At 35.3% G+C, this 24,428-nt stretch overlaps 1 protein-coding gene and 1 long non-coding RNA gene across 3 annotated transcripts in view; one reads left to right on the plus strand and one right to left on the minus strand.

Moving 5' to 3' along the window:
• Positions 1 to 24,185, minus strand: SEM1 (SEM1 26S proteasome subunit). The gene is made up of 3 exons (XM_060632533.2): positions 23,999 to 24,185; positions 6,262 to 6,355; positions 1 to 207 (listed from the first exon to the last, which is right to left on the minus strand). Exons 1-3 carry the CDS (start codon positions 24,072 to 24,074, stop codon positions 165 to 167), a joined length of 213 nt encoding a protein of 70 aa, XP_060488516.1. The 5' UTR covers positions 24,075 to 24,185; the 3' UTR covers positions 1 to 164.
• The window catches only part of LOC132679199 (uncharacterized), a 12,718-nt gene continuing 12,467 nt past the window's right edge, over positions 24,178 to 24,428 (plus strand). Inside the window, exon 1 of one of the 2 annotated variants that reach the window (XR_013553715.2) lies at positions 24,178 to 24,354. This is a non-coding gene — a long non-coding RNA (uncharacterized LOC132679199). The remainder of the gene's footprint in view (positions 24,355 to 24,428) is intronic. The other variant, XR_013553718.2, reaches the window with a different exon arrangement.

Raw genomic sequence — 24,428 nt, forward strand, 5'->3', positions numbered from 1 at the left:
TCAAGATTAGATCAAAACATTTATTTTGTGTGTTACAAAAACAAAAATAAATCCAAGCTGCTAATGAAATAAACATATTTCTTTTTTAAGTGTCCCATCCTGGGTTCTCCATCCTAGAATTTAATAAACAGTTCAAGTTTAGGTTGCTTCAATACTTCTGGATGCTATGAAGTCTCCATCTTATAACCATGTTTCTCTAGTTCAGCTCTATAAGAAAACACAAAACAACAAAATCACTAGACATTCTTTATGATAAAGAAACAAAGTTTTTACAAATAATACAATTAATAAAAACAATGAGCTAAGCCTAGGCACCAATTTAAAATACTACCAAATAGCTTTACTTTACTCCCTTAAAAGAAATCTGTATTAAGAAAATTGAATGTGAATCAACATAATGCTAATAAAATTCTGCTTTCCCATTAGTAAACTTATATTTTAAATTCCTTAGTTTTCTGATAGAAAAATATGAGAGATTTGCTACTATTTTCCAAATTGTCTTCAAAATACCATACAGATATCCTATCCATAATAAATCTTTAAACAAATTTTAAGAATAATCAGCCATATGGCTAACATAAGACATTTGGTACCAAACTTTTAGGAATTTTATAATCCTAATAGGTATCACTGTTATTTACACCTAAAGAATAAATAGACTGCTTCCCATATTGACATGTATCCATTGTGCTAACCAAGACAAATATTATCAATCAAATTTAAAGGTACATGGGAATTTTATGCATTAACTATATGTAGGCAAAATATATATAACAAATAAGTTATAAAATATTAAGTAACACTTTACTTTTTAAATTTTAAATGTGGATAAAAACCTCAAAAATTTATATTACAAATATACATACTTCAAAAAGATACTTTTTATAATTTTAAGTAATTTATTCAATCACAAGTTTCAGTCATACTTCGAAAATATCAACTGCAAAAAAGTTTAGCCCTGTAATCAATTTCAGCTACTTAAACTACCACTCCAAATATCACCAATAATGTCTCTGCCACAATTCAATTTTATAGAAGTTCACAACAAAATTATTTCAGGGCCAAAATATGACCAAACATTGTATAAATGTACAGTTATTAACGATACAAATACTGATCTAAAGTCTATGAATAATATTAAAGCCAGAGATTACTAATATTAGACATTTTTGTCTTCTGCTCAGGTATAGAGGCTGGTAGTAAAATACCTGTTGAGGAGTCAAAAGATTAGCACAAAATGCTTCCCTTGCCCTCTGCCCCTTTTCAGGAAATTGAAGATTATATGTTTTCTACTGAAAATGGAAATAACTTTAAAAGTTTCTTAAACAATAGTTTTCTGCTGCCTTTAACAGAATCGATGTAGATTATTCACTTTCTCTTAATAACAACAAAACATCCCTGAAATTCAGCTTACAATTTAGTTAACAAGTATACCAAGTCTGTCCAGGTTTGTACCTGCCTTCCTGTCAGGAGATAGTGACTAACTACACATTTATAAACTGTTTACAAACACAAAGGAGATTATGATACGTTTCTCTATTAGCTGAATTTTTAGAGAAGAAGGAAAGTTTTTGCGAGAACTTAGGACATAAAAAAATGAAATGAAAGTAAGTTGAGGCCACCAAGTACAAAACACAAAATAACACAAACACACTAGCAACATCAGCCTGTTGAGTAAAAAAATCCAACAAGGAGATGAAAGAGGAAAGAAGTCCAGCACAACTGGAACATCATCACAGAACCCACATAGCGAATGTACACTATTTTTATTTTTTTTTTTGAGAGAGACAGAGAGTGAACACAGCTGAGGAGGGGCAGAGAAAGGGGGAGACACAGAATCTAAAGCAGGCTCCAGGTTCTGAGCTGTCAGCACAGAGCCTGATGCGGGGCTCGAAATCGTGAACCACAAGATCATGAGCTGAGTCGAAGTTGGACACTCAACCAACTGAGTCACCCAGGCACTCCTATGAATGTACACTATTTGAAACAAAAACGGCAGCATACCTTTTTCAACAAAACAAGAACAAGACAAGTAGCCACTAGTAGGTTTGAGAACTCCTCTTATTATCCCAGAAACGACTCTGCTATAGGAGGGTAGCTATATGTCACACAGCAAATCAAGAACGATATTGGCTTCTTGGATTTCTCATGCAACATGTGATGCAAGATTAGGAAAATCTCATAATCCTGCCTATTTCTACTAAATATGTCTACAAGTAACTCCAAGAGGTAATTCTGTTTTGTGTTTCTGATACCTTTGTTTCTCTATAATGACTTTTGGTTACTTGGAGACACAGGTAACCTTTTTCTCTCTACTTCTACTTGTTAGTTGTAATTAGACTGAACAGAAAAACATGGAAAGTGGAAAGCTAAATCCTTGCTAAAGCATGCAGCTAACAAAAGGCAGATCTGGAGTTGAAACCCAGGGAACCAGAAAGACTCTAGAAAATGTACTGCCTTTCCAAAGTTAAAGGGATTAAGACCTATATACAATATCAGAACACAGTAAAATATTTTCTTTGCCATCGTTTATAATATCACATTAAACATCTATATGTTTAACAGAGACTGAGAAGACCATCTCTGCAGGAAACTTGTTAACCATGACAATTCTTTTAAAGCAAAGATAAAAATATCTGAGGCTCCAATGTCCAATACAGTAGTCCCATGTGTATTAAACTAAAAACTCAGTTCACCAGCTGTGCTACATTTCATGTGCTCAATAGCCATATGTGGCTAGTGGCTTTTATATTGGATAGGGCAGCTTATAGAACATTTTTACCAGTACAGAAAGTTTTATTTTTTGGCACTGGTGATGTATCAATACCCATGCAGAAAAAACTCATGACTCAAACAGAAAAATAAAAAGAAAAATCTTATTTACTAATAAAAGTTATCAGGATTTATACTCTTAAGGAAATCCACAAACCTAAAGGCAGAACACAAGAGAACATAAGAGCACTGTGAAGGTGTATTATACAAACAACAAGCCACAAATAATATAGGAATAAAGTTCTATTTCCAAACCAGTAAAAAGGCAAGAAGGAGTAATGACAAAAATTCCAATTACCAATATATTTACTACTAAAAGTCTCCTGATGATTGTATTTAATAATATCTTGATTTAATTTTTAAGAGAAAAGTGCTATGGTCTGACTTTGAAAGACAAAAAAGAAAAAAAATTTGGAGAAATTTGACTTTTTTGTGAATAACAAAGGAATAAAACTCATTTAGCTTCAACTTGAAAAATTTCTAGGTAACAGAAAAGAAAAAAACTGATATATGACTAAGAACTCAGAACGGGGATCAACAGAGGTGGGAAGCCTGAAAATATTCTAACAGCATAATATGATTCTAATGAGGTAAGAAAGGAGGGAATGTGCTTTTTTTTTTTTTTAAAGGTAGCAGAGTGTTCTCTGATATTGCTTAGTTTTAAAACAATATAAACCAAAAATACATGCAAATAGAAAAGTGGCAAGAATTTGTACACACAGAATTTAATTGCAGAATGGATCAAGAGCTATACAAAGAACAAAAAGTGCCTTGAAATCCATACATGAATAAACAAGAATGAGGACAGATCCATCCAATGCTTGGAATAGATGCAATATTAACAGATTTAGAGAAAAAGCAGAATTATTGTTCAACAGCTATTGTTCCTACCTTGCTCATAAAACTGCAACAGGAAAAACATCATTAACACAAAACTGAAAACTAAGACAGGTGAGATAACTCTAAACTGCATTAAAGTAGTTTAAAATTTCTAGGCTCTGCATAATTACATCTCAGGGTACTGAAAAAACAAAAAGTAGAGTCAAAAAAACAGTCAGCCATTTTGAGAAATCATGGGGAACTGTAAAAGTATCAGAATAACAGTGAAAGGTAAATTGTGCTATTTCCAAAAAGAGGAGAAAGGTGATAGATACAATTGTTATTTAGTCTCCAGCAAAATGCTAAAACATCTTCAGAATGTAGGGTTTTTGAGGCCATAAAAGGCAGTATAGAACAAAAGGTACTGCATCATTACTAAAATTTTTAATTTATTATAAATCATCTTTCTTTTTGAACAAATATAGTAGACTAGAAAATTAGAAGACTGCAGAACTGCAAGACCTTGATTTGAGCAAAGTATGTGACAGTTCACTTAAATAACTTTGTGGCCAAGACAGATACATATGGGTTGAATCAGAATAAAATTAGGGAGGAAAGAATGGTCTCTACAACAAATGGTACTGGTATTTATTACTGGATATTCACACGCAAAAGAATTAAGTTGGACCCTTATTTCAAGCCATCTACAAAAATTAATTCAAAATGGATCTTAAACCTAAATGTAAGATCTAAAATTCTAAAACTGTTAGAAGAAAACATAGGGATAAATTTTCCTTGAATTTGGCAATAAATTCATAAAAAGTAGATAAACTGGACTTCATTAGAATTAAAAACTTTTTGGGGCACCTGGGTGGCTCAGTAGGTTAAGCACCCAACTTCAGCTCAGGTCATGATCTCATGGTTTGTGAGTTCGAGCCCTGGAGCCTGCTTCAGATTCTCTCTCTCTCTCTCTCTCTCTCTCTCTCTCTGCCCCTCCCCTGCTCATTTTTTGTCTCTGTCTCTCAATAATAAGTAAATGCTAAAAAAACAAACAAACAAAATAATTAAAAACTTTTGTGCAAAGAACATGATGAGGAAACTCAAAAGACAAATAGAATAGGAGAAAGTATCTGTAAATAATATGTCTGATAAGGGCTTAGTCCTCAGAATATATAAAGAACTCTGACAACTCAACAACAAAAAGACAACCCAATTTAAAAACGGGCAAAGGACTTAGATTATTTCTCCAAAGAAGATATACAAATCGTCAACAAATATATGGAAAAAGGCTCATCATTAGTCATTAGGGAAATGCAAATCAAAACTACAAGAAAAAGCCAGTCCACACCCACTAGGATAGCTATAATAAAGAAGATAAAAAAGTTTCAATGAGGACATGGACAATTTAGAACCTTTCTGCACTGCTGGTAATAATGTAAATTTGTGCAGCTGCAGTGGAAAACAGTTTGGCAGGTCCTCAAAAAGTTAAACAGAATTATATGACCCAGAGATTCCACTTCTAGGATTACATCCCAAAAACTGAAAATAGGTATTCAAACAAAAACCTGTACATGAATGCTCACAGTAGCGATTTACAGTAGTCAAAAGCTGGAAACCCAAATGTCCATCAACTGATGAATGGATAAACAAACTATGGCATATCCATACAATGGAACATTATTTAGCCATTAAAAGGAATGAAGTACTGATACATGCTACAGCATGGATGAAATGTGAGAATATTATGCTAACTCTAAGAAGTTAGACACACAAGATCACATATTATATGATTCCATTTTTATGACATATCTAAAATAGACACATCTATAGGCAGAAAACAAATCAGCAGTCACCAGGAGCTGGGGGAAGAGAGGAACACAAAGTGATTGTTTAATAAGTATGGTGTTTCAGGGCACCTGAGTGGCTTAGTCAGTTGAGCATGACTCTTGATTTCATCTCAAGTCATGATCTCACGGTTCACGGGACTGAGCCTCATGCTGAGCCTGCTTGGGATTCTCTCTCTCTCTCTGTCCCTCCCCTGTTCATGTGCATGCCTGCTCTCTCTCTCTCTCTGTCTCAAAATAAATCAACAAACTTAAAATAGGTATGATGTTTTCTTCTGGGGTGATGGAAATGCTTCAGAATTACACACAGATGATGGCTGTACAACACTGTGAATATACAAAATGCCACTGAAATGTACACTTTAAAATGATTAATGATATATGAATTTTACTTCAATCAATCATATTAGGTAAATTTGTACATGAATATGAAAAAGTACACTCACATCACCCCAATCTCCACTCCAGTTTGAGAATTACCAATCTATTAGGTCCTAACACTGTGATTCTAATTTCTGCTGAGTTATTCAATATTGGTGGAATATTAACGTTGACAGAATTAAACCTACAGAAATTAAAAATAGCAAATATGCTTCTATTTAACTACCTTTGTAAAGCAACTAGAAAGAATAAAAATTCTGCACAATTACACAAAGTATTCATGTTTAGAAACATAGAAGATGAAGGTAATAGGTTTTCCTTTTCATAATTCAAAAACATATTTCAAAGATTATCTTTTTTTAAAGAGGTCAGCTATCATATGTAAGCTACATATTCCGTCCTTATAATTAATACTAAGCTATGTAAAAACTGGCTTAAAACTTACCGTAACTGATTGGAGAAGTCATCCTCTACATTGTCATCATCCCAATTATCCTCCCAGACATGTGCATCTTCATCCTCATCCAAACCAGCCCAGTCTAAAAACAGAAACAGACACTGTCTAAATACTTCTCATATGTTATTTCCATATACAAAAACTTCAGCAAGTTGTCCACTGAAGATTCTCACAATCCAAAACATCTAATATTTATAAAAACATCTAAATATAAATATATATTCAGAAAGTTGTCCACTGAAGACTCTCACAATCCGAAACATCTAATATTTATAAAAACATCTAAATATAAAAATATAAAAAAATATATAAATAATATATAATAAATAGAAAATAAATATTTATATTTATAAAATAATGGTAATCTTCCTCTTTAAATCTCAATTTATACTTACTGTCTTGTTCTCAATTCTTATATTGGCTGATAATCTAAAACAGAAGTTAATATAATACATTCTATTTGCCATGACAATTTAATATAATTTCAGGAGGATGTTTACTTTCCTGATTTTTCCTTGGGCTGATTTTTATAAGGTCTATTTTACAATCTTTCAAAACAGCACCAACACTGCTAAAGCAAGTTGAGTAGCAGGAAGATACCAGCCTGGAATTCAAAACTGCTAAACATAAAAAAAAGGATAACTCATACATAAATGAAAAGTAAAAGAAATTGTTAAGTATCACTAACATGTAAGTATCACTAACATTTGCCTACTAATATAAAATCTTTATTTTTAAAGGAAGCACAAATATAAATATGCTCAAAGAGTAATGCTGTAGCTTTTAGTTTTTCTCAATTTCCTTTTTTCTTCCTTCCCTTCTGGTTACAGGGGGATGGATTAGATTTTAGCTTTTATTTAGTATACTCAGAAAACACAGAAAACATGTATGTAAACTAACATCTCCTTCCCTATTACTTCAGACCTTCCCATTATCATTTCTTACCTATACAATGGCAATATTCTTCTATCAGGTCTTCTTCCTTCTACTCTCTTGGTCCTGATAAAAATCTAGTCTCCAGGGTAATAATATCATTATATACTTTTTTTTTTTTTAATACATCAAACCATCCCAGAAGCAAGAGAGTTTATGCATACTCTGCTTTCTTACTTAAGATAGACCACCTACTATAATCTTGACATAGCTTTAGGTTTTATCACAAAAAAATTATGATTTTATATAACATATTTGATTTAAAATATGTATTTTTAATTATCTAATTTTTTAAATTATCTAAATTTAAAACCACTGGACAATTCACTCGTGTTAGTCATATGGCTTGAAGTACTCACTCACACACATTTCCTCAATGTGAAACTAACAGTGAAGAACAATCCACAAGCTCTTCATTTTTATTCAGGCCTAACTTTACTTCATGTTTTGAAATGGCTTAAAATTTCTATTCATCAAATATGCTGTTCCTCATCTCTTCGTCTTTTTGCCATCTTTCAAACCTACCACTCGCACTGACTTGTACTTAGTTAAAACACCTTATAGTTAAAATACCATTGCCCATTAAAAGGACTGATCTCAGATCTGGAATAAGGCAATTAATAGGTAAGTATGAGATTCCTTTTTATAATGCCTGAAAACATGTCAAAAGGTGCAAAAACTGGCTTAAAGGTGTTTCCACTGGCCAAATCTGGAATAACTTGATAATCACAAAGAATGACACACTGAATTAAATTTAAAAATACTTGCATTCATAGCAATATGTTGGGAGATGGACACTGGGGAGGAGATCCTCTTTACAATTCTCAGGTGTATAAATGCAGAAAGAATGACAGAATTAGAAAATCACCATTTTGCAACCCTCAGCACAATTTAGGCAAGGGTCAACAATGGATACTAAAACTGGTAAGTAAAAAATAGTTGGGACTACAGGATAGATTACATACTTCTTACGAGAGGAAAATGGAGAGATCTGGTAATCACAATGTTAACCAATGATGAAACTTAACATCACCAATAAATTGTGACAACTTGACATGTATCTCTTGATGTGATGCAGTGAGAAATAAACATCACCCATTCAGTACAGTACTCTCACTAAAAATGTTGACCCTTAATCTAATCATGAGGGATAATAAAAATAAACACAATAAAATGTTAGCAACTGACAAAACTCAGGTATTTGTTGTTGTTTTAATTTCTATGTTTATTTATTTTTGAAAGAGAGAGAGACAGAACACAAGTGGGGAAGGGGCAGAGAGACAGAGGGAGACACAGTATCTGAAGCAGGCTCCAGGTACCGAGCCGTCAGCACAGACCTGATGTGGGGCTCGAACTCACAAACCGTGAGATCATGACCTGAGCCAAAGTCAGACACTTAATCAACTGAGCCACCCAGGCACCCCATGTTGCTTTTTTTTTTTTAATTGAAGCACAACTGGCATATTATAGCAGTTTGAGGTATGCAATATAATGATTCAATTGTACATTTTGTTGCAAAATGATAACCACGATAAGTTTAGTATACATGTATCACCATACATAGTTACAAAATCTTATCTTGTGATAAGAACTTTTAAGCTCTACTCTCTTAGCAACTTTTAAATATGCAATACAGTATTATTAACTGTAGGCACCATGCTAAACATTACATCCTATGACTTATTTATTTTATAACTGGAAGTCTACACCTTTGACCCCTCACCCACTTTGTTCATCCCCCACCTTGTCCTCTTTTTTTATACTTTTCTGTAGGTTGAAAGTTTCAAAATTAAAAGGTGTGAAAGATAGTTTTTTAAAAAAATCAGTTTGGAATCATCCCTGGAAGCTTTCCCTATTCCCATTTCTCCTCCTTACCTTCAGACATTAGGTTCCCTCTTCTGTGTCTATTTCTATTATAGCACTTACATACTGTACAATCATAATGATCAATTTGTATGTCTTTGTCCATTACTAGTGTCTGAGCTCAAGACTAACAGCTATTTTATTTACCTTTGTATTCTTAAAAACAGTACCTAGCATTTGCACAACAAAAGGCTATGAAAGATGAAACAAAACTCTAAATCAGGCCTTGTGTATTTTTGTATGACCCCCTCCCTTTCAAAAACAGTAATTATGAGTTACACTCTCTCTTAAGTATGTCCTAGCCATAAGCTTCACCATAGTAATTGCTTATTAGAAACATGGCTAAGAACATTTCAACTTGAAAAGAAAAGTAACTAAGTAACAAAAGGTATAATTTAGGCTTTCTTATATAATGTACATATAAATTTAAATCTATTCAACAATGGTTCATAATATGGGCATGGTATTATGTTGTGTCACTGACAAAAATTTTTAAATGCAGTATACGTCATCATCATGATTTAAGAATAGAAGTACATTTATTTACCTGGTCCCCCAAACCAGAAACTTAGGCGGCATCTTAGCTACTTTCTCCTCATTATGTCCCTTCCATTTCAACTCCCAATTATCTCCAGAGTTAAGTCTCCCCTTCCCTATTCTTACTGCCACTTGTTAGTTTAGAATTATTCTCCTTGTAAATATTACTGTAGTCTTCTTTCTGTCCCCTCCTCCCCAGTCTTACATAGTTTATACCCATCCTCCACTGATGTCTAAAATACCACCACCATTCTTGTCCATTACTATTCAAAACCTTCAGGTAGGAACCACATTTTTTTAAATCTGCAACTCTGATGCCCCGCACTGAGTTCTGAGGTCATAGTAGACACTCAACACCGGGTAAATGGAACTACATTTCTCAAGTGCCCTCCAAGTGGCCAATGTCGGCCAGTGTAGTTTCAGTGAAGCTGAAAGTATATATTTCAAGATAGAAGAGATAAACGATATCACGTATTGTGAATGGGTCATGTAGAATTCTCATTTATTATAAATTCTTTTGAGAATAGTGATCACCTCATTCAATGCTCCTCAAAAAGAGATCATGGGAAATTTAAGATCCCAGTACCTGAAAAGATGAGAAAGTTTCTCTTAGGCAATTTATTTCAGGTTGCTAGGAAGCTCAAATATATACCAAACTTTAGGGGCACCTGGCTGGCTCAGTTGGTAGAGCATGCGATTCTTGATCTTGGAGTCATGAGTTCAAGCTCCACGTTGCACATAGAGCTTACTTAAAACACACACACACACACACACACACACACACACACACACACACACACACAATGTATACCCAACTTTAATCACTGGATATAAATCAGTGAATGTATATTCATTAATAAAAACTCTCAATAATCAGAAGTATTTTTACCCACGTAAATCTTCTTATATCCCTTAGCAATATTATTCTGAAACAGAGAATACTGTAATTACCTAAATTCAAATCCTACACTATTCTCTGAGGTCGTTAACAACAGTAATATTTAATAGTAGTATTAATTACATCTCAATTTTGACTGGGCTAGAGACAGCCTTACATTTTCTCCTTTCTTATGGTAACTTGAAGCTCATGCTGAAAATTTTTATTCTGTTTGTGAAACTAGCTATACTTTATAATGAGAGTAGATAAAGATAGTTAAAAAAAAAATAAGGAATCACATTAAGGATTTCCCTTAGTCTATAGAAGTGTAATCAGAAAGCTACTGCAACCCATTTTTATATATCTATATACTCCCAAAGTTAAAAGAAACTGAAAGAATAACATTTTTGTACCTTCATAGACTAGACAAGTGACTTAGTTAAGTCAAGAGTTGATCATTAGCTATTTGGATAAAACAGTACTGTTAACTCTCATATTGCCATCTCAATCAATAATGAACTATTTACTATATACATTATAATAAGAGAAATTTCAGAAAGAATAAGCTATTCTAAGGAACAAATAAGGGGACAGAAATGGCAATGTTAAGTACATGAGAGAAACATTAAGTAAAGGTGGTACTGGGTGCAGCTAAGATCAAACTGTAAATTAAGGAGCTTCATTTCAAACAGTAGATCTATTTCTCTCAGATACTGAATGGTTTTAATGTTTAAGATTAAAGCTGAATAAAGCACTTCAAATAATCTCAAATTTAACTTTCCCAAAATGTGTATTCTTGTATATTGAACTTGTATGGGGACAACTAAATCCACAATCCCTTTTATAGCAAGTAAACAATGACTATAATGCTATTTCCTCCACATTCCCTCCAGTCTTACTGTAACCTATAGCTCTGTAGCTATCTAATAGTATTAGCTATTAGAGCTGTGGACAGCTCAGGATTTTATGCTTCTTGTTTTGTGCTAATTACTAAGGCTTTCCAGTATAAAAAAAATCACATACAACTATATTATTAAACTGCAATGTAGCAAGGACAGGAAAAGGAAGGTAGAAATAAAGTCCCAAGAGAAAGAAAGGTGCTCATGAGGGTGCAGTGGGACAGTACTGTGAGCAAAATTTTACAGAGAACACACAAAAAGGTTCATAATGATAACTCTGTATTTCTTTAGTAGTATTATACAGCACTTTATAATTGACACTTTTGAGTATACAAGGATAGAAAAAGTGGGAAAGCTGTTTAAATTCTTCACTAATCATCATATGAATTTCAATGTATTACTCTTTAACCTTAATGCCTTATCCTGGGAGTGAGATGCCCTGAACATACTAGCCTTCTGACTATCACAGGTAAAGAATCTAAGACAATAAATAACCTCTTGAATTACAACTTATTACTAAGCATTTTAAATTATTAACAAGAGCACCATTAAGAAGTATGTGTTCATTCACATTGACAAACCAGAATCCATAATTTATTTGAGATTCTTTAAAATCTTTAAAATATTTTATTAACAAAGAATGTACTGAACATATTATATAAAAAGTTTAGGGGTGCCTTGAACTGTTCGTGAGTTCAAGTCCCACACTGGGCTTTGTGCTGATGGTGCAAAGCCTGCTTGGGATTCTCTCTCCCTCTCTCTTTCTGCCCCTCCCCTACTTGTGCATGCTCTGTAAGTGAATAAACTTAAAAAATATTATTTAAAAATTTTAAGTGATAAGGTGTAATGCACCCAAATATTATTTCCAACACTTATAAATTCCCTATACTGTACATATGTTACAATATATGTAAATTACAATATATGCAAGCTCATACTAAATGAATGTGTAAATTAAAAAGCCATGATTGTTATAATCTATGGTATTTGACATTTCGTGTAATATATCCCTGATTTGTGTTTTAATTTTCAATTATAACTCTACATTGATAACTATGCAATTTTATTCAATCATTCCTTTTTAAAGACTTAACTCCAAAACACCATTTTTGAAAAGGGCAAAATAATAAAATCAAAGGATACCTGATTCATATCTAATGCTTTCCTTCAATATGTAGATGACTTTATAAAGTATACACACTTTATCTTCAACATGAAATGCATTTCCAGGATTTTATTAATTGTTTAAATAACCACAGCTGTGTTTACTTCAGTGTGCAGGCCTCCAGATGTGTAATGGTAAAAAAAAAATTACCATATTTTAAGAAGTCAGAATTGGAAATAACCAATAACAGATGCCTAATACATAAGTTTCTAGGAATTCTACATTATTTAAGACTTTGCCCCCAAATTTGGCTTTGTTCACATTTGCCAGTGAGAATTACATCTGTGACTAGCTTTAAATTTCACAAATCTGAACTATCAAAGATCCCACATACTTAGTCTAAGTATCACCTTGACATGGAAAAGGGTTTTCTCTCAATTATTTTTGAAATTACTCTCCCTACTCTTCAATAAACATTCTAAAATTTCTTAAAAGTATGAAATATACTTCCTTGAAGAAAAGTAAAGAAGAAATTACATTCACAGCAAATAGTGTCGCAAATGCCCTATTCTTCCTTTTTAAGTTTATTTATTTGTTTTGGGAGACAAAGAGAGGACAAGCAAGGGGGCGGGGGGAGAGGGAGAGAGAGAGAGAGAGAGAGAGAGAGAGAGAGAGAGAAGAGAATCCCAAGCAGGCTCTATGCTTATAGCCCCACGTGGGCTCGATTTCATGAACTGTAAGATCACGACTTGAGCCAAAACCAAGAGTCAGGAGCTCAACCTGGCTGAGCCACCCAGGGTCCCTGCAAATGCCCTATTAACGATTTTCAGGAAGATCAAATTCTCATTCATTCCTTAATAGTAAAACTCCTCTGATTATAAACAAACTAATCTTCAATAAAGTTTCTTCAAATAAAAAATGTGCATCTATATACAGAACATTACATGAAGAAAAATATTTTAAAAAACAGATGAAAGTTTGAAAAATTCTTAATTGTATACTCACCATCATAGGTTAAGTGTAAATGACAACAGTAACATCATTATGTTTATGAATATGAGAATGAAGCTACACTAAATCTAGTCATTTTGAAATACATGTGTTCCTGCTTAAACTGTATAAAATAGATTAAAACTTAAAAAAAGTTCTATAGGTTATCATGATACAAAAACAACTATACCCTACAGATCTAATGTCTATTCAGTGGCTAAAAAATTAGTACCTAGGAGAGAACCATAATACTACTGTATTTTCTCCAACAAGGACCAAAAATGTCAGTGAGGAACTTCAGACCAAACAGTGAAAAGCAAGTCATAAATGATGCTGCTACCAGATTACTCATGAGCTTTCAGTTATCTGTGGTCAGCAGTTATTTGAGCTCAAAGAGAGGCTCAAAATAACTTACATAACCATTTATAATTTTTCTTACATTTATTTATTTATTTATTTATTTTTCTTAATTATTTTTGAGAGAGAGACAGTGAGACAAAGTGTGATCAGGAAAGGAACAGAGTGAGGGAGACAGAGAATCCAAAGCAGGCTCCAGGCTCTGAGCTGTCAGCACAGAGCCCAATGCGGGGCTGGAACTCACGAACCATGAGTTAATGACCTGAGCCGAAGTGGGACGCTCTACCAACTGAGCCACCCAGGCACCTCTATAATTTTTCTTACATTAAAAAAAAAAAAAAGGAAATTCAGACACAATTCTTTTCATCAGTTAATCTGAAAATACACACCTCTGGGAGAATGATTCCACTACAAAGTCATGCTGACTCTGTTTCTTTGTTAGTGCTTAGTGTTTGTCTCTTACGTTTACAGAATTCTCAAAAGCCATTATTCTCATTTTTTGCAAGCCCTCATGCCCAACACGTCTCAATTCCCTCATTCTAATCCTCCATATTATTAAGATGTGAACCCCACCACCTGTCTTCCACTAGACACACAAATGCAAAATCACAATCTCCGATTTCTTCCTATTCCCAACAGTCCTTGTCAAACCAGTTGCCAAAAAGCTCACTTGCTATTCTTGCATCACTCTCTTCACTTCTTTCCTAATAACAACCTATTTCAGGCCCTTAGTCCTCAGCTAAGCTATTTTAACAACTTGCTAATCAGCTTCCTTGACTCTTTTCTATCTTTTCAAATTAATTCTGCTGGGTTGATTTTTCCTAAACTGCCTACTGCGTAAAGGAAGTTCACATACATCAAACCAAAAAAAAAAACCCCAAAAAAACAAAAAAACTGTCTTTTCATGTATCTAAGGATAAAGTCCAAACTGGCCATTTGGCTTAAAGCCTTCCAGTATTAGGCCCCAAACTACCTGCAATTGCAATCACTATTTCACAGACAAATTAAAAACACATACACATTATTTTTCTACCTCCAAGTATCTACTCTTTTCCCCTTCTTTTGGAAACCACTGTTCTACATTTCTATCTTTGGAAACCCTTTTTCTACATTTCTATTTTTTGAAAACTCTGTTCAAATGTCGCCATCTCACGTTGTACAGAACTGGAAATAATTTTCCCTTCTTTTTAGCTGCTATTACACTTTACTACCACATTGTCTAATTCCCTGCCCCACCACTGGAAGGAAACTCAATAAAATCTCACCCAGAAGAAGCCCAAAAGATAATGATAGGCAAAAGTAAAGTTGCTCTGGTTTAACTGGAGATGGAGAAGGAAAAGCTTGGAGCCCCACCTCCCAGGATAAGCACCTCTACAATACTAAAAAGCTCAAGCTGACTATGAAAATCACTGTGCCCTATCTCCCTGGGCATTGATATTTCTAAGTTCAAAGACATGTATCTAACTAAGGAGTCAAATTTGCCTCAGTGCAGCCTCTAGTTAACTGTGACCTGGTAAGCTACTGAATTTTGCTGAGCCCCAAGCATAAAACCTTCAAAAGGCTTCTATGAGGATTAAATAAAACTATGTATATACAGCACTTACCACTGATAAATGGCAGCTAACATCATTCTTTCTGCACCATTCAGTGCCAGATTTATAGGAAGCACTCAACAAGCATATATTGAATGAATAAATCATTTATTGGGTGCTAATCACTTCACATCAACTTGAGGGGTAAAGAAAGTAAGAAAAATATGTTCCATAATAAAGACAATACCATTTCTACCAAATAGTTACATATACAACACAACACAAAACAGGAAAAAAAAATATTTGGTGAATTTTTAATACTTCAGAAAAAGAGTGTAAATATAGCTTTCAAAACTTTTATTTTCCCCTCAGTGTTTTCAACAATTCATCACATCTTTCAATGAGAAATATTTAACAACAAACCAGTAATAAGGTTAAATACCGAAGTCGCAATTGCTTATTGCTTGTTCATTCTATAAAATCAGTGAAACAGCTAATCAGATAGCTTTCAAAGTAAGTTTTACTGTTTAATATCCCTGAGGCACACCTCTCACTATCCCGTGCGAAACACTAGTATTTTGATTTGGGGGTTTTTCACTCCCCTGTGTTTCTTTATACCTCTTATACATCTGTATGCATCCTTAAACAATATATGCTATTGTTTTATAAATATTTTTATATTCTATATGAATAATAAAACTATTTTTAACATACTTTTGGAAAGAAAATTAGCAATATTATAAGTTTTTAATACTGAACAATAAATCAATTTTTAAATAATAAACAAGCTTAATTTTGGATATACCTAAAATTACAAATAAAATGTCAAAAACAATTCAAATTCTAAGTAAATACCAAATATTCAATCCAATTCCCCAAGAAGATCTGAGGGAAGAAAAGAAAGAGGACTAATGTTTATTGAATAAGTACCACTTTGTGCCAAACTCTGTCCTATGCATTCTACATTTATCACTGGTATGAACTGAATGTTTGTGTCTCCTTTCCCCATCTTCAGAATACTTATGTTGAAGCCCTAACCTCCAATGTAATGGTATTTGGAGATGGGATCTTTGGAAGGTAATTAGGGTTGTATGAGGTCACGAAGGTGTAGTCCTCATAATGTGATTAGTGCCATTACAGGGAGAGACACTACAGAGCTTCCTTTCTCTCTCTCCACCTTGTGAGGACACAATGAGAAGCCAGCAGTCTGCAAGCCAAAATGAAAGTCCTCACCAGTAACTGAATCAGCCATCACCTTGACCGTGGACTTCCCAGAATCCAGAACTGTGAGAAAATAGATTTCCATTGTTTAAGCCACCTAGTCTACAATATTTTGCTATGGTAGTTTGAATAGATTAACATATTCATGCAGTACTTATATGACTCTATTATCCACAAATTACATATAAAGAAATTTAGGATTAAGATGGTAACAGTTTAAGGAAAAACATAATGGTCAATCTCACTCAAATGAATACAGATCAAAATGATGAGATTTCATTTTTCATCCATTTTCATTTCATGTTCACAATGACTAAAACGCTTAATGTGGAGTGTAGGCAACCTTACAAGGGAAAAGGGAAACTGTAGATAGAAATATTAATTGGTATATCCATTCTAAAAGGCAATGTGAAGATGTATGTCAAAATTTGAAATGCACCTCATCTCAGGTAAGGTGTCAGTGCCCAAAGGAGAGCCAAGAGGGCATTCCTATAGAGAGGCAGCACAACGTGACTGGTGTGTCAGACCTGAACAGAGTGAAGAAGTCATACAGTGCTGAAGTTAGGAGGGAAGTGGGTGGCCTGGCAAAAAATGCTGAAGCCCAAGTGACAAAAGGAAGGTATCTGTGGGCAGAGAAGGCAACAAAAATTGGCTAGGGAAGAGGATAACAAATACAAGATATATTTAAGATAAGAAAGCCAGGTTTCTCACTGTTTGGGAAGGGAGTTACAAATATGGAAATCAATGAGAATGAACTCCGTAGTGTTGAAATGTAAATGGAGATACCATGTGAACTCATGATTTTATATACACACATACACAAATGTAAAAGTGTATATATGTATACACACATTTGTGTATTTCCTAGTTCCTTCCATTCCCCAAAGCAATGACCACAACTGGAGTTAAGATCTTGCCTTCTGAATATCATTCTCCACTAAAAGAAATGAGCCTTGGAGAAATGGCTAATTCCAGGATTAGAGGAGGGGAACCTTTTTGTGTCAGAATGCTTGAAAACACACAAAGAATGATGGTGATATGTCAAAAGGTCACAGAAGACAGTATGAAGGGGTTTTCCATGTTCAAAGATAGGACAATTTGAGGATTGAAATAGACAATAGCAAAAAATCATAACCCATTAAATGAGAATCCATGAGTTTGTACGGATATACATAACCAAGTGAATAAATTGAAAGTTTGCTAATGAATATTGTATTTCTGTAGTTTCACAAAATGTCTATTAATTACAAAGGGAAAATGAGCCATGTTGGAAAAGTCTCACAGACACTACCTTAGAAAAGTGATCAAAGTGGACATCATTAGTAATGGAACAAATGTGAATCATGTTCCACCTGATAGGATGCAATGAGAACACAGAATCACAACTATGATATCCCTGCCAAGGTGTAGAACCTGAATCTAATCAAGTGGAAACATGAGACAAACCCAAGTTGAGGAACATCCTACAAAATAACTGGCCTGTAAACTTCAAAAGTGTCAAAATCATGAAAGTCAAAGACCAACTGAGAATGAGAACTGCTCTAGAATGAAAAATAGTATATATAATATAGTCCTCTGTATTTTTAAAATATATAAACACACAATATATACATAATTTCTGGAAGGATACTAAAAAAAAAAAACATTTAACAGTGGCTACCCTGGAGCATAACAAATGTTTTGGGGGAAAGGCAGGGAGAAACAGTGCTTTTATTTTTTAATTTATGCCCTTTTATGCTATATATTATACTATAAAAGTATTTTAAAGAAGTTAAGTAACCAGCATGAGTTGACAAGCTAAAAAAAGTTGATGAAAGACGGATTCTGAACCTAGGTCTGATCTTAGATTCATTGTGCTTTTTCCATCTCAGGATTCAAAAACTTTCTTCTTGCATATGATTACCACGAATGGACACTCAACAGGCTCTCCGCCATTCATTGTATTTATCTTTTTTCTTAATTTTTAATAAAAATTATATCTCTATTTTAATTTTTTTTACTATGTTTAATTTTGAGAGAGAGACACACACACAGAGTGAGAGTGGGGGAGGGGCAGAGAGAGAGGGAGACCCAGAATCTGAAGGAAGGCTCCAGGCTCTGAGCTGTCAGCACAGAGCTCAACGCGGCGCTTGAACCCATGAGTGTGAGATCAGGACCTGAGTCGAAGTTGGACGCTTAACCGACTGAGCCACCCAGGCGCCCCTTTTTAAAAATTTTTTTTATTATTATGTTTATTTATTTTTGAGAGAGACAGAGAGAGAGAGAGACAGAGAGAGAGAGAGAGACAGAGACAGAGTGCGAGTCGGGGGAAGGGCACAGAGAGAGGGAGTGATTTCTCTATTTCTTGCTACCACCATGTAAATAATTTAAATGTGTGATGGTATTATTTACAGGTCCATTATATTACATTTAATAACTGAAAATAGCAGAGCCCCTTTGGCACTAGTTAACTGACTAGTATATTATCTGACATAGTATCAGTTCTATCTACCTTTACATTTAAGATTCTAAGGGGGCACCTGGGTGGCTCAGTCAGTTGAGCATCCAACTTCAGCTCAGGTCATGATCCAATGGCTCGTGAGGCAGCACATAGCCTGGAGCCTGCTTCGGATTCTGTGTCTCCATCTCTCTCTGCCCTTCTGGGTTCTCTCTCTCTCTCTCTTTCAAAAATAAATGAACATTAAAAAATTTTTTTAAGGATTCTAAGGAATCCTATCGCTGGTTTAGTCCAGTTGGTATCCAATGTTCATGTAAATATTTTTCAGTGGCATTATTAACATTTATTTATTTTTGACAGACAGAGCATGAGCAGGGGAGGGGTAGAGAGAGAGGGAGACAGAATCCAAAGCAGGCTCCAGGCTCTGAGCTGTCAGTGCAGAGCCTGATGCCGGGCTCAAAGTCGCAAATTGTAAGATCATGACCCAGGCAGAAGTTGGACACTTAACCGACTGAGCCACCCAGGTGCCCCTCACTGGCATTATTCATAGGACAATTCTTCTTGTGCAGGACTGGTCTATGCACAACAAGCATTTTAAAATCCTTCATCTCTACCCCTAAATTCTGGTCATGATCATGATTTCACATTTGCATCTGTCAAGTGAATGTGACATCCAAAAATATTTCCCTGGATAAGAACCACTATAAGATGTTCTACTTTGTTAGGTGAAGTACCTCAGTTATTCTAGAGGGGACCATCATCAATAACAGTCTCTTCGTCAGCAATTTCTCAAGGAGGGTAGGAAGTTAGGTAGTATACTGCTCTTGATTTTATCAAATAACAGAGCAGTTTCACTGATTGTAGAAAAATTACAGAATACTTAGTATTTAACAGAATTTTCTTGTAAATATCATTGCTTCTGGAGGAAACTCAGTTTCCTTTTAAATATTCTAAAAAGTTATTTCCTCAAAAAAAGAAAAAAAAAAACCCCTCTCAATTCTGGCACAGAAAGAAGAGAATAAAAGAGCCTAAAGGCCCACTTGTTCTTCCCACTTTTACTCTCACCCACTTCAAATTGTCAGAGGGAGGAGATTAATGAAAATATTTTTAATACCCTTTCAATATCTGGTATGAAAAATTGTTTGAAGTTTCAAATAAATTATAAAGTATTTCAGTTTTAGATCCTGCTCTACTACCACCAACCTAGCTGTATAAGGTTGACAAGTTTTATCTTCTCTAGACTTTAAGTTGTTTTCCAGTTCTAAAATTCTAACCATGCCAAAGCCTTCAAAATTAATTATAATCAATCACACCCAGTATGTTGAAATTCTTAATATATGCCTATTCTCAGTTTAAACAGTCAAAAAGTTGCAGAATGCATTTCACAAAGATCCTAAACAAGATTAAAAAAAATTTTTTTTAACATTTATTTTTTGAGAAAGAGAGAGAGTGAGAGAGGGAGAGGGAGGGAGGGAGGGGCAGACAGAGAGGGAGTGACAGATTCCAAAGCAGGCTCCAGGCTCTGAGCTGTCAGCACAGAGCCGGATATGGGGCTCAAACTCACAAACCTTGAGATTTTGACCTGAGCAGAAGTCAGAGGCTTAACAGACCCAGCTACCAGGGGCCCCCTAAACAGGATTTTTAAACGGTTTTTGCTTAAGGACCAGATTACACACCCATCAATTAGAATAACTGTGAACTGCCAATGTAACACAGGTCTACAGACTAAAAAGTAAAAAGTTAAAAAAAAAAAAAAAGCAATTGTTCCTTTGTACCTTCAGAGAACCACCCCTACCCTCCTCCTCCCACAGCTATACCTCACATTGAAAAACTGTTCAGAAGAAACAAAGAGCCCTCCATGAAAACATATTATCTTAGTTTCCTTTTTAAAATAGAAATTCCCCTTTCTTAAAATGACTGAATGGCACTCTACCAAACAAGTTCTTATCCAGGATGAGATGTAGCCAACAACACTCCCCAAAAAGATGGACAATCCATTAGTCAAACCAGTCAAATATCAGTAATGGCTTTCATGTAACAGTCTCTGCCCTAGACAATGGTTATCATCCACTTTCTGGATCAGACAGGAAACGAGGCCTCTGAAAATCAGACCTCCTATACATAGAAAAGATGATTACAGGCCATTTTAAGTTGTATCTGTTAGTGAGTTTGTCAATGGTACATTTACTGTAAGGACAATCACAAGAAAGACAATTTCCAAAAAAAGGCAGAGAACTTGAGAAGTGGACTATTATAATAGTTGAACTGAAAACTTAAATACTAAAATATTCAAAATAGGCCATTTGGGTGTTTCTCCAACTTTAAATGCATACACAAATCTTTTAGGAAGATTTAGACTGCAAAAGTCTAAACCAATTCAGTAGTTCTAGACTGAGATGCTGCACTTCTTTTTTTTCTTTTTTTAACATTTATTTATTTTTGAGAGACAGAGAGTGAGTGGGGGAGGGGCAGAAAGAGAGGGAGACACAGAATCTGAAACAGGCTCCAGGCTCTGAGCTGTCAGCACAGAGCCAGATGCAGGGCTCCAACCCACAAGCAGTGAGATCATGACCAGAGCTGAAGTTGGACACTTAACTGACTGAGCCACCCAGGTGCCCGGAGATGCTGCATTTCTAATAAGCTGCCAGGTAATGCCAAAACTGCATGGATCACACTAAGCAGCAATGGAGATTAAACCATGGCTAAGTGCCCCCTTCCCCCCCGCCACACACACACATAGTTTCAAAAGAGAAATAATTCTTTGATGATATTTCTCCAAGTTTTTCTTTCTTTTAGTTTTGTTTTTTAAAGGGCAGTTTTTATTAGTAAATATTGATTGATTTCACCTAGTGGGGTAATTTTGTATCCAGCAAAATCTCAATTCAAATTAACATGAAAAGAAAACCTGTCTAAATTATAAACAAGAGAAACATAGAAAACTGAACAGAACAATGGCATTGCAATGTTATTTCTCATTCTAAATGGAAAAATTCCTAAATGAATTAGGTTCTACACATTCAAACCTGAAGACAGCAAATATTCTATAAGGTGACCAATAAATGGTGAGTTACTTAATGCTAATAAATTAGTCTGTTGTGAGAGGCCTTCCTCTTCAAAAACAAAAACATTCTCTGCTTTTCCTCTCAATGAGACTTTTTACTATGTAACTACCAAACTGAACAAATTGCTGCTCACACAACATAAACTTAGAATAAGAAAAAACTACATATTCTGCAAAATTGATGAAAGTTGCTGAGAAAAATCATGTGTATCATTAGGTACACAGTTATCTCTAGAGCTTGCGATGTAGTAAATTCTCAACTTCATTCATTCAAGAAATATTTATTAACCACCTACTATGTGACACGTACTTTGCTAAAGGTAAAAATAAAAGCTTGTGTTAGGGAGTCACTTAGACCTTTCAGATTCTGGCTTGGCTACTTAATGGAAACTTTTTAAATCTAAGCCACAGTTTCCTCCCAGATATGGTGATAATTAGACTATAAAATGTAAATAAAATGCCTAACATTCTACCTTGTATGTGATAAACAATGGATAAATACTATTTGAAATATGAAGTTTGAGTAAAAAGTGGATCCTGTCCTCAATAAGTGAGTTTTTTGTTACTGTATGGCTCTATGTTAGATTATGAACCAACATTAAAGTGAGGTACAGAAAACATGTCTGGACAGATAAATCCACTATCAAAACAAAAACAAAACAATCCCCTCAATATATAATGAATCCCATAATTGAAATGTGACTTGGGTTAGTTTATGTCCTATGCACACTAATGTCTTCTTCTGTAAGGAAAATAATAGAGTACATCATAAATAAAAAGAACAAATGTTCGAGCTATGCGGTTTTATGCACAATAGAATCACGATGGGGTACAATTAAACACAACTTTAGTGAAGCAGTAACTGCTTAACAGATTTGTACACCATTAACCAATTCTCTTCCCATCACCTTCAGAAAGGCTACCCAACAGTAGTCTTTTCTTACAAGCATTTATCCTATACATAACCAGCCGATTAAGCAAATAATTCTGAAAACCCACCTGGTAACAACGATCTACTAAATAAACAGAAGCAGTACATCAAAAGATTTAAGAGCGCTGGAGTCAACTGGGCCAGGTGTCCATCATTTCTAGCCAGCTACGGCATTGGACAAGTTTCTTTAAATAGTTCCAAACTTCAATTTCTTTATCTGAAAAATGGTAGCACCAGTACCTAATAATTGCCAGAACTATGAAAATGAACTAATACAAGCAAAGCACTTAGACAAGTAACCACCCAATAAATGTTAGCTATTTGCTATTATTTACAATGAAAAACCTACAGTTTGTCTTAGTAACCATTAAACTAATAAAAACGTACACGTTTTAGGGTCTTACAGACCCTTCAACTTGTTAGCTTGAAGTGATCCAAAATAAGGAACAAGGATAAGGCAATAACGTGTATTACCCAACACGTGATCCTCCCATCCTTCTTCGCAGCCTTCATTTCTAAAGTCCTAAAAGTAAGCAAAATTGGCCTAACCGGGAACAACAATTTAATTCTGGCTTGTCTAAGGACAAAGGCAGGCTGCTACACTGCGAGAAAATAAAGAGCAAAGAGGTTTATACAGACAGGAACGAGGTGGCGGGTCACCCGACTGAAGAGCAGAAGGACCAACCATCCCAGACACGGCGCTAACCCAGGTCACCGTGGCTCCTCCCAAAGAGGAAGCAGAAGGCATTCAGCCTCACCGGTGACGCTCACCGGTGAGGCCCACCGTGACACTCCGAACCCGAAGCAGCTCTCACGGAGCGTAGCGCGTGCACAGCTTCTACAGAGCCGGCCGCAGGGGTCCAGACTTCCCGTGGGCGCCTCGAGGCCGAGCCCAAGCGCCCGGCGCGCCCAGCGCGCCGACTCTACCCGGAGGCCTGAGTCACCGTCCGCGCGGCCCAGAGGCCCGGGCCCAGCCAGTTACCTTCCGCAGGGAACTCCTCGAACTCGTCGTCCTCCTCCAAGAGACCCAAATCTACTGGCTGCTTTTTCTCTGACATGACAACGCTCCGCGCCAAAACCCTCCCGGGCCAAGAGCAAAGTTGGAACTCTCACTTTTCTTCACCGAAGTCGCCAACACCACTGCCGCCTCTGAGACCGGCTCTACCATAGAGACGGGATAGAAGAGTAACGGGAGCGGCGCGCGGAATGCTGGGATAGTGGAAGTCCGCCCAGCGCTACCTGCGGGTTTAGCAGTCCGTCAGAGTTAGAGGCGGGTTATTTTGAGCATTTACCGTTTTATCTGGACTTTCTGAATTGACAAATTTGGCGTCCGGGTAGGTTTTCCTCACTGGAAGAGAGACTCGTGTTAAAAAATTAAACACCTTTACTTAGTTCACGCCTGAGGGATAAAG

This window comes from Panthera onca, chromosome A2, assembly GCF_046562875.1.
Source record: "Panthera onca isolate mPanOnc1 chromosome A2, mPanOnc1 haplotype 2, whole genome shotgun sequence".
Taxonomy (NCBI): Eukaryota; Metazoa; Chordata; class Mammalia; order Carnivora; family Felidae; genus Panthera; species Panthera onca.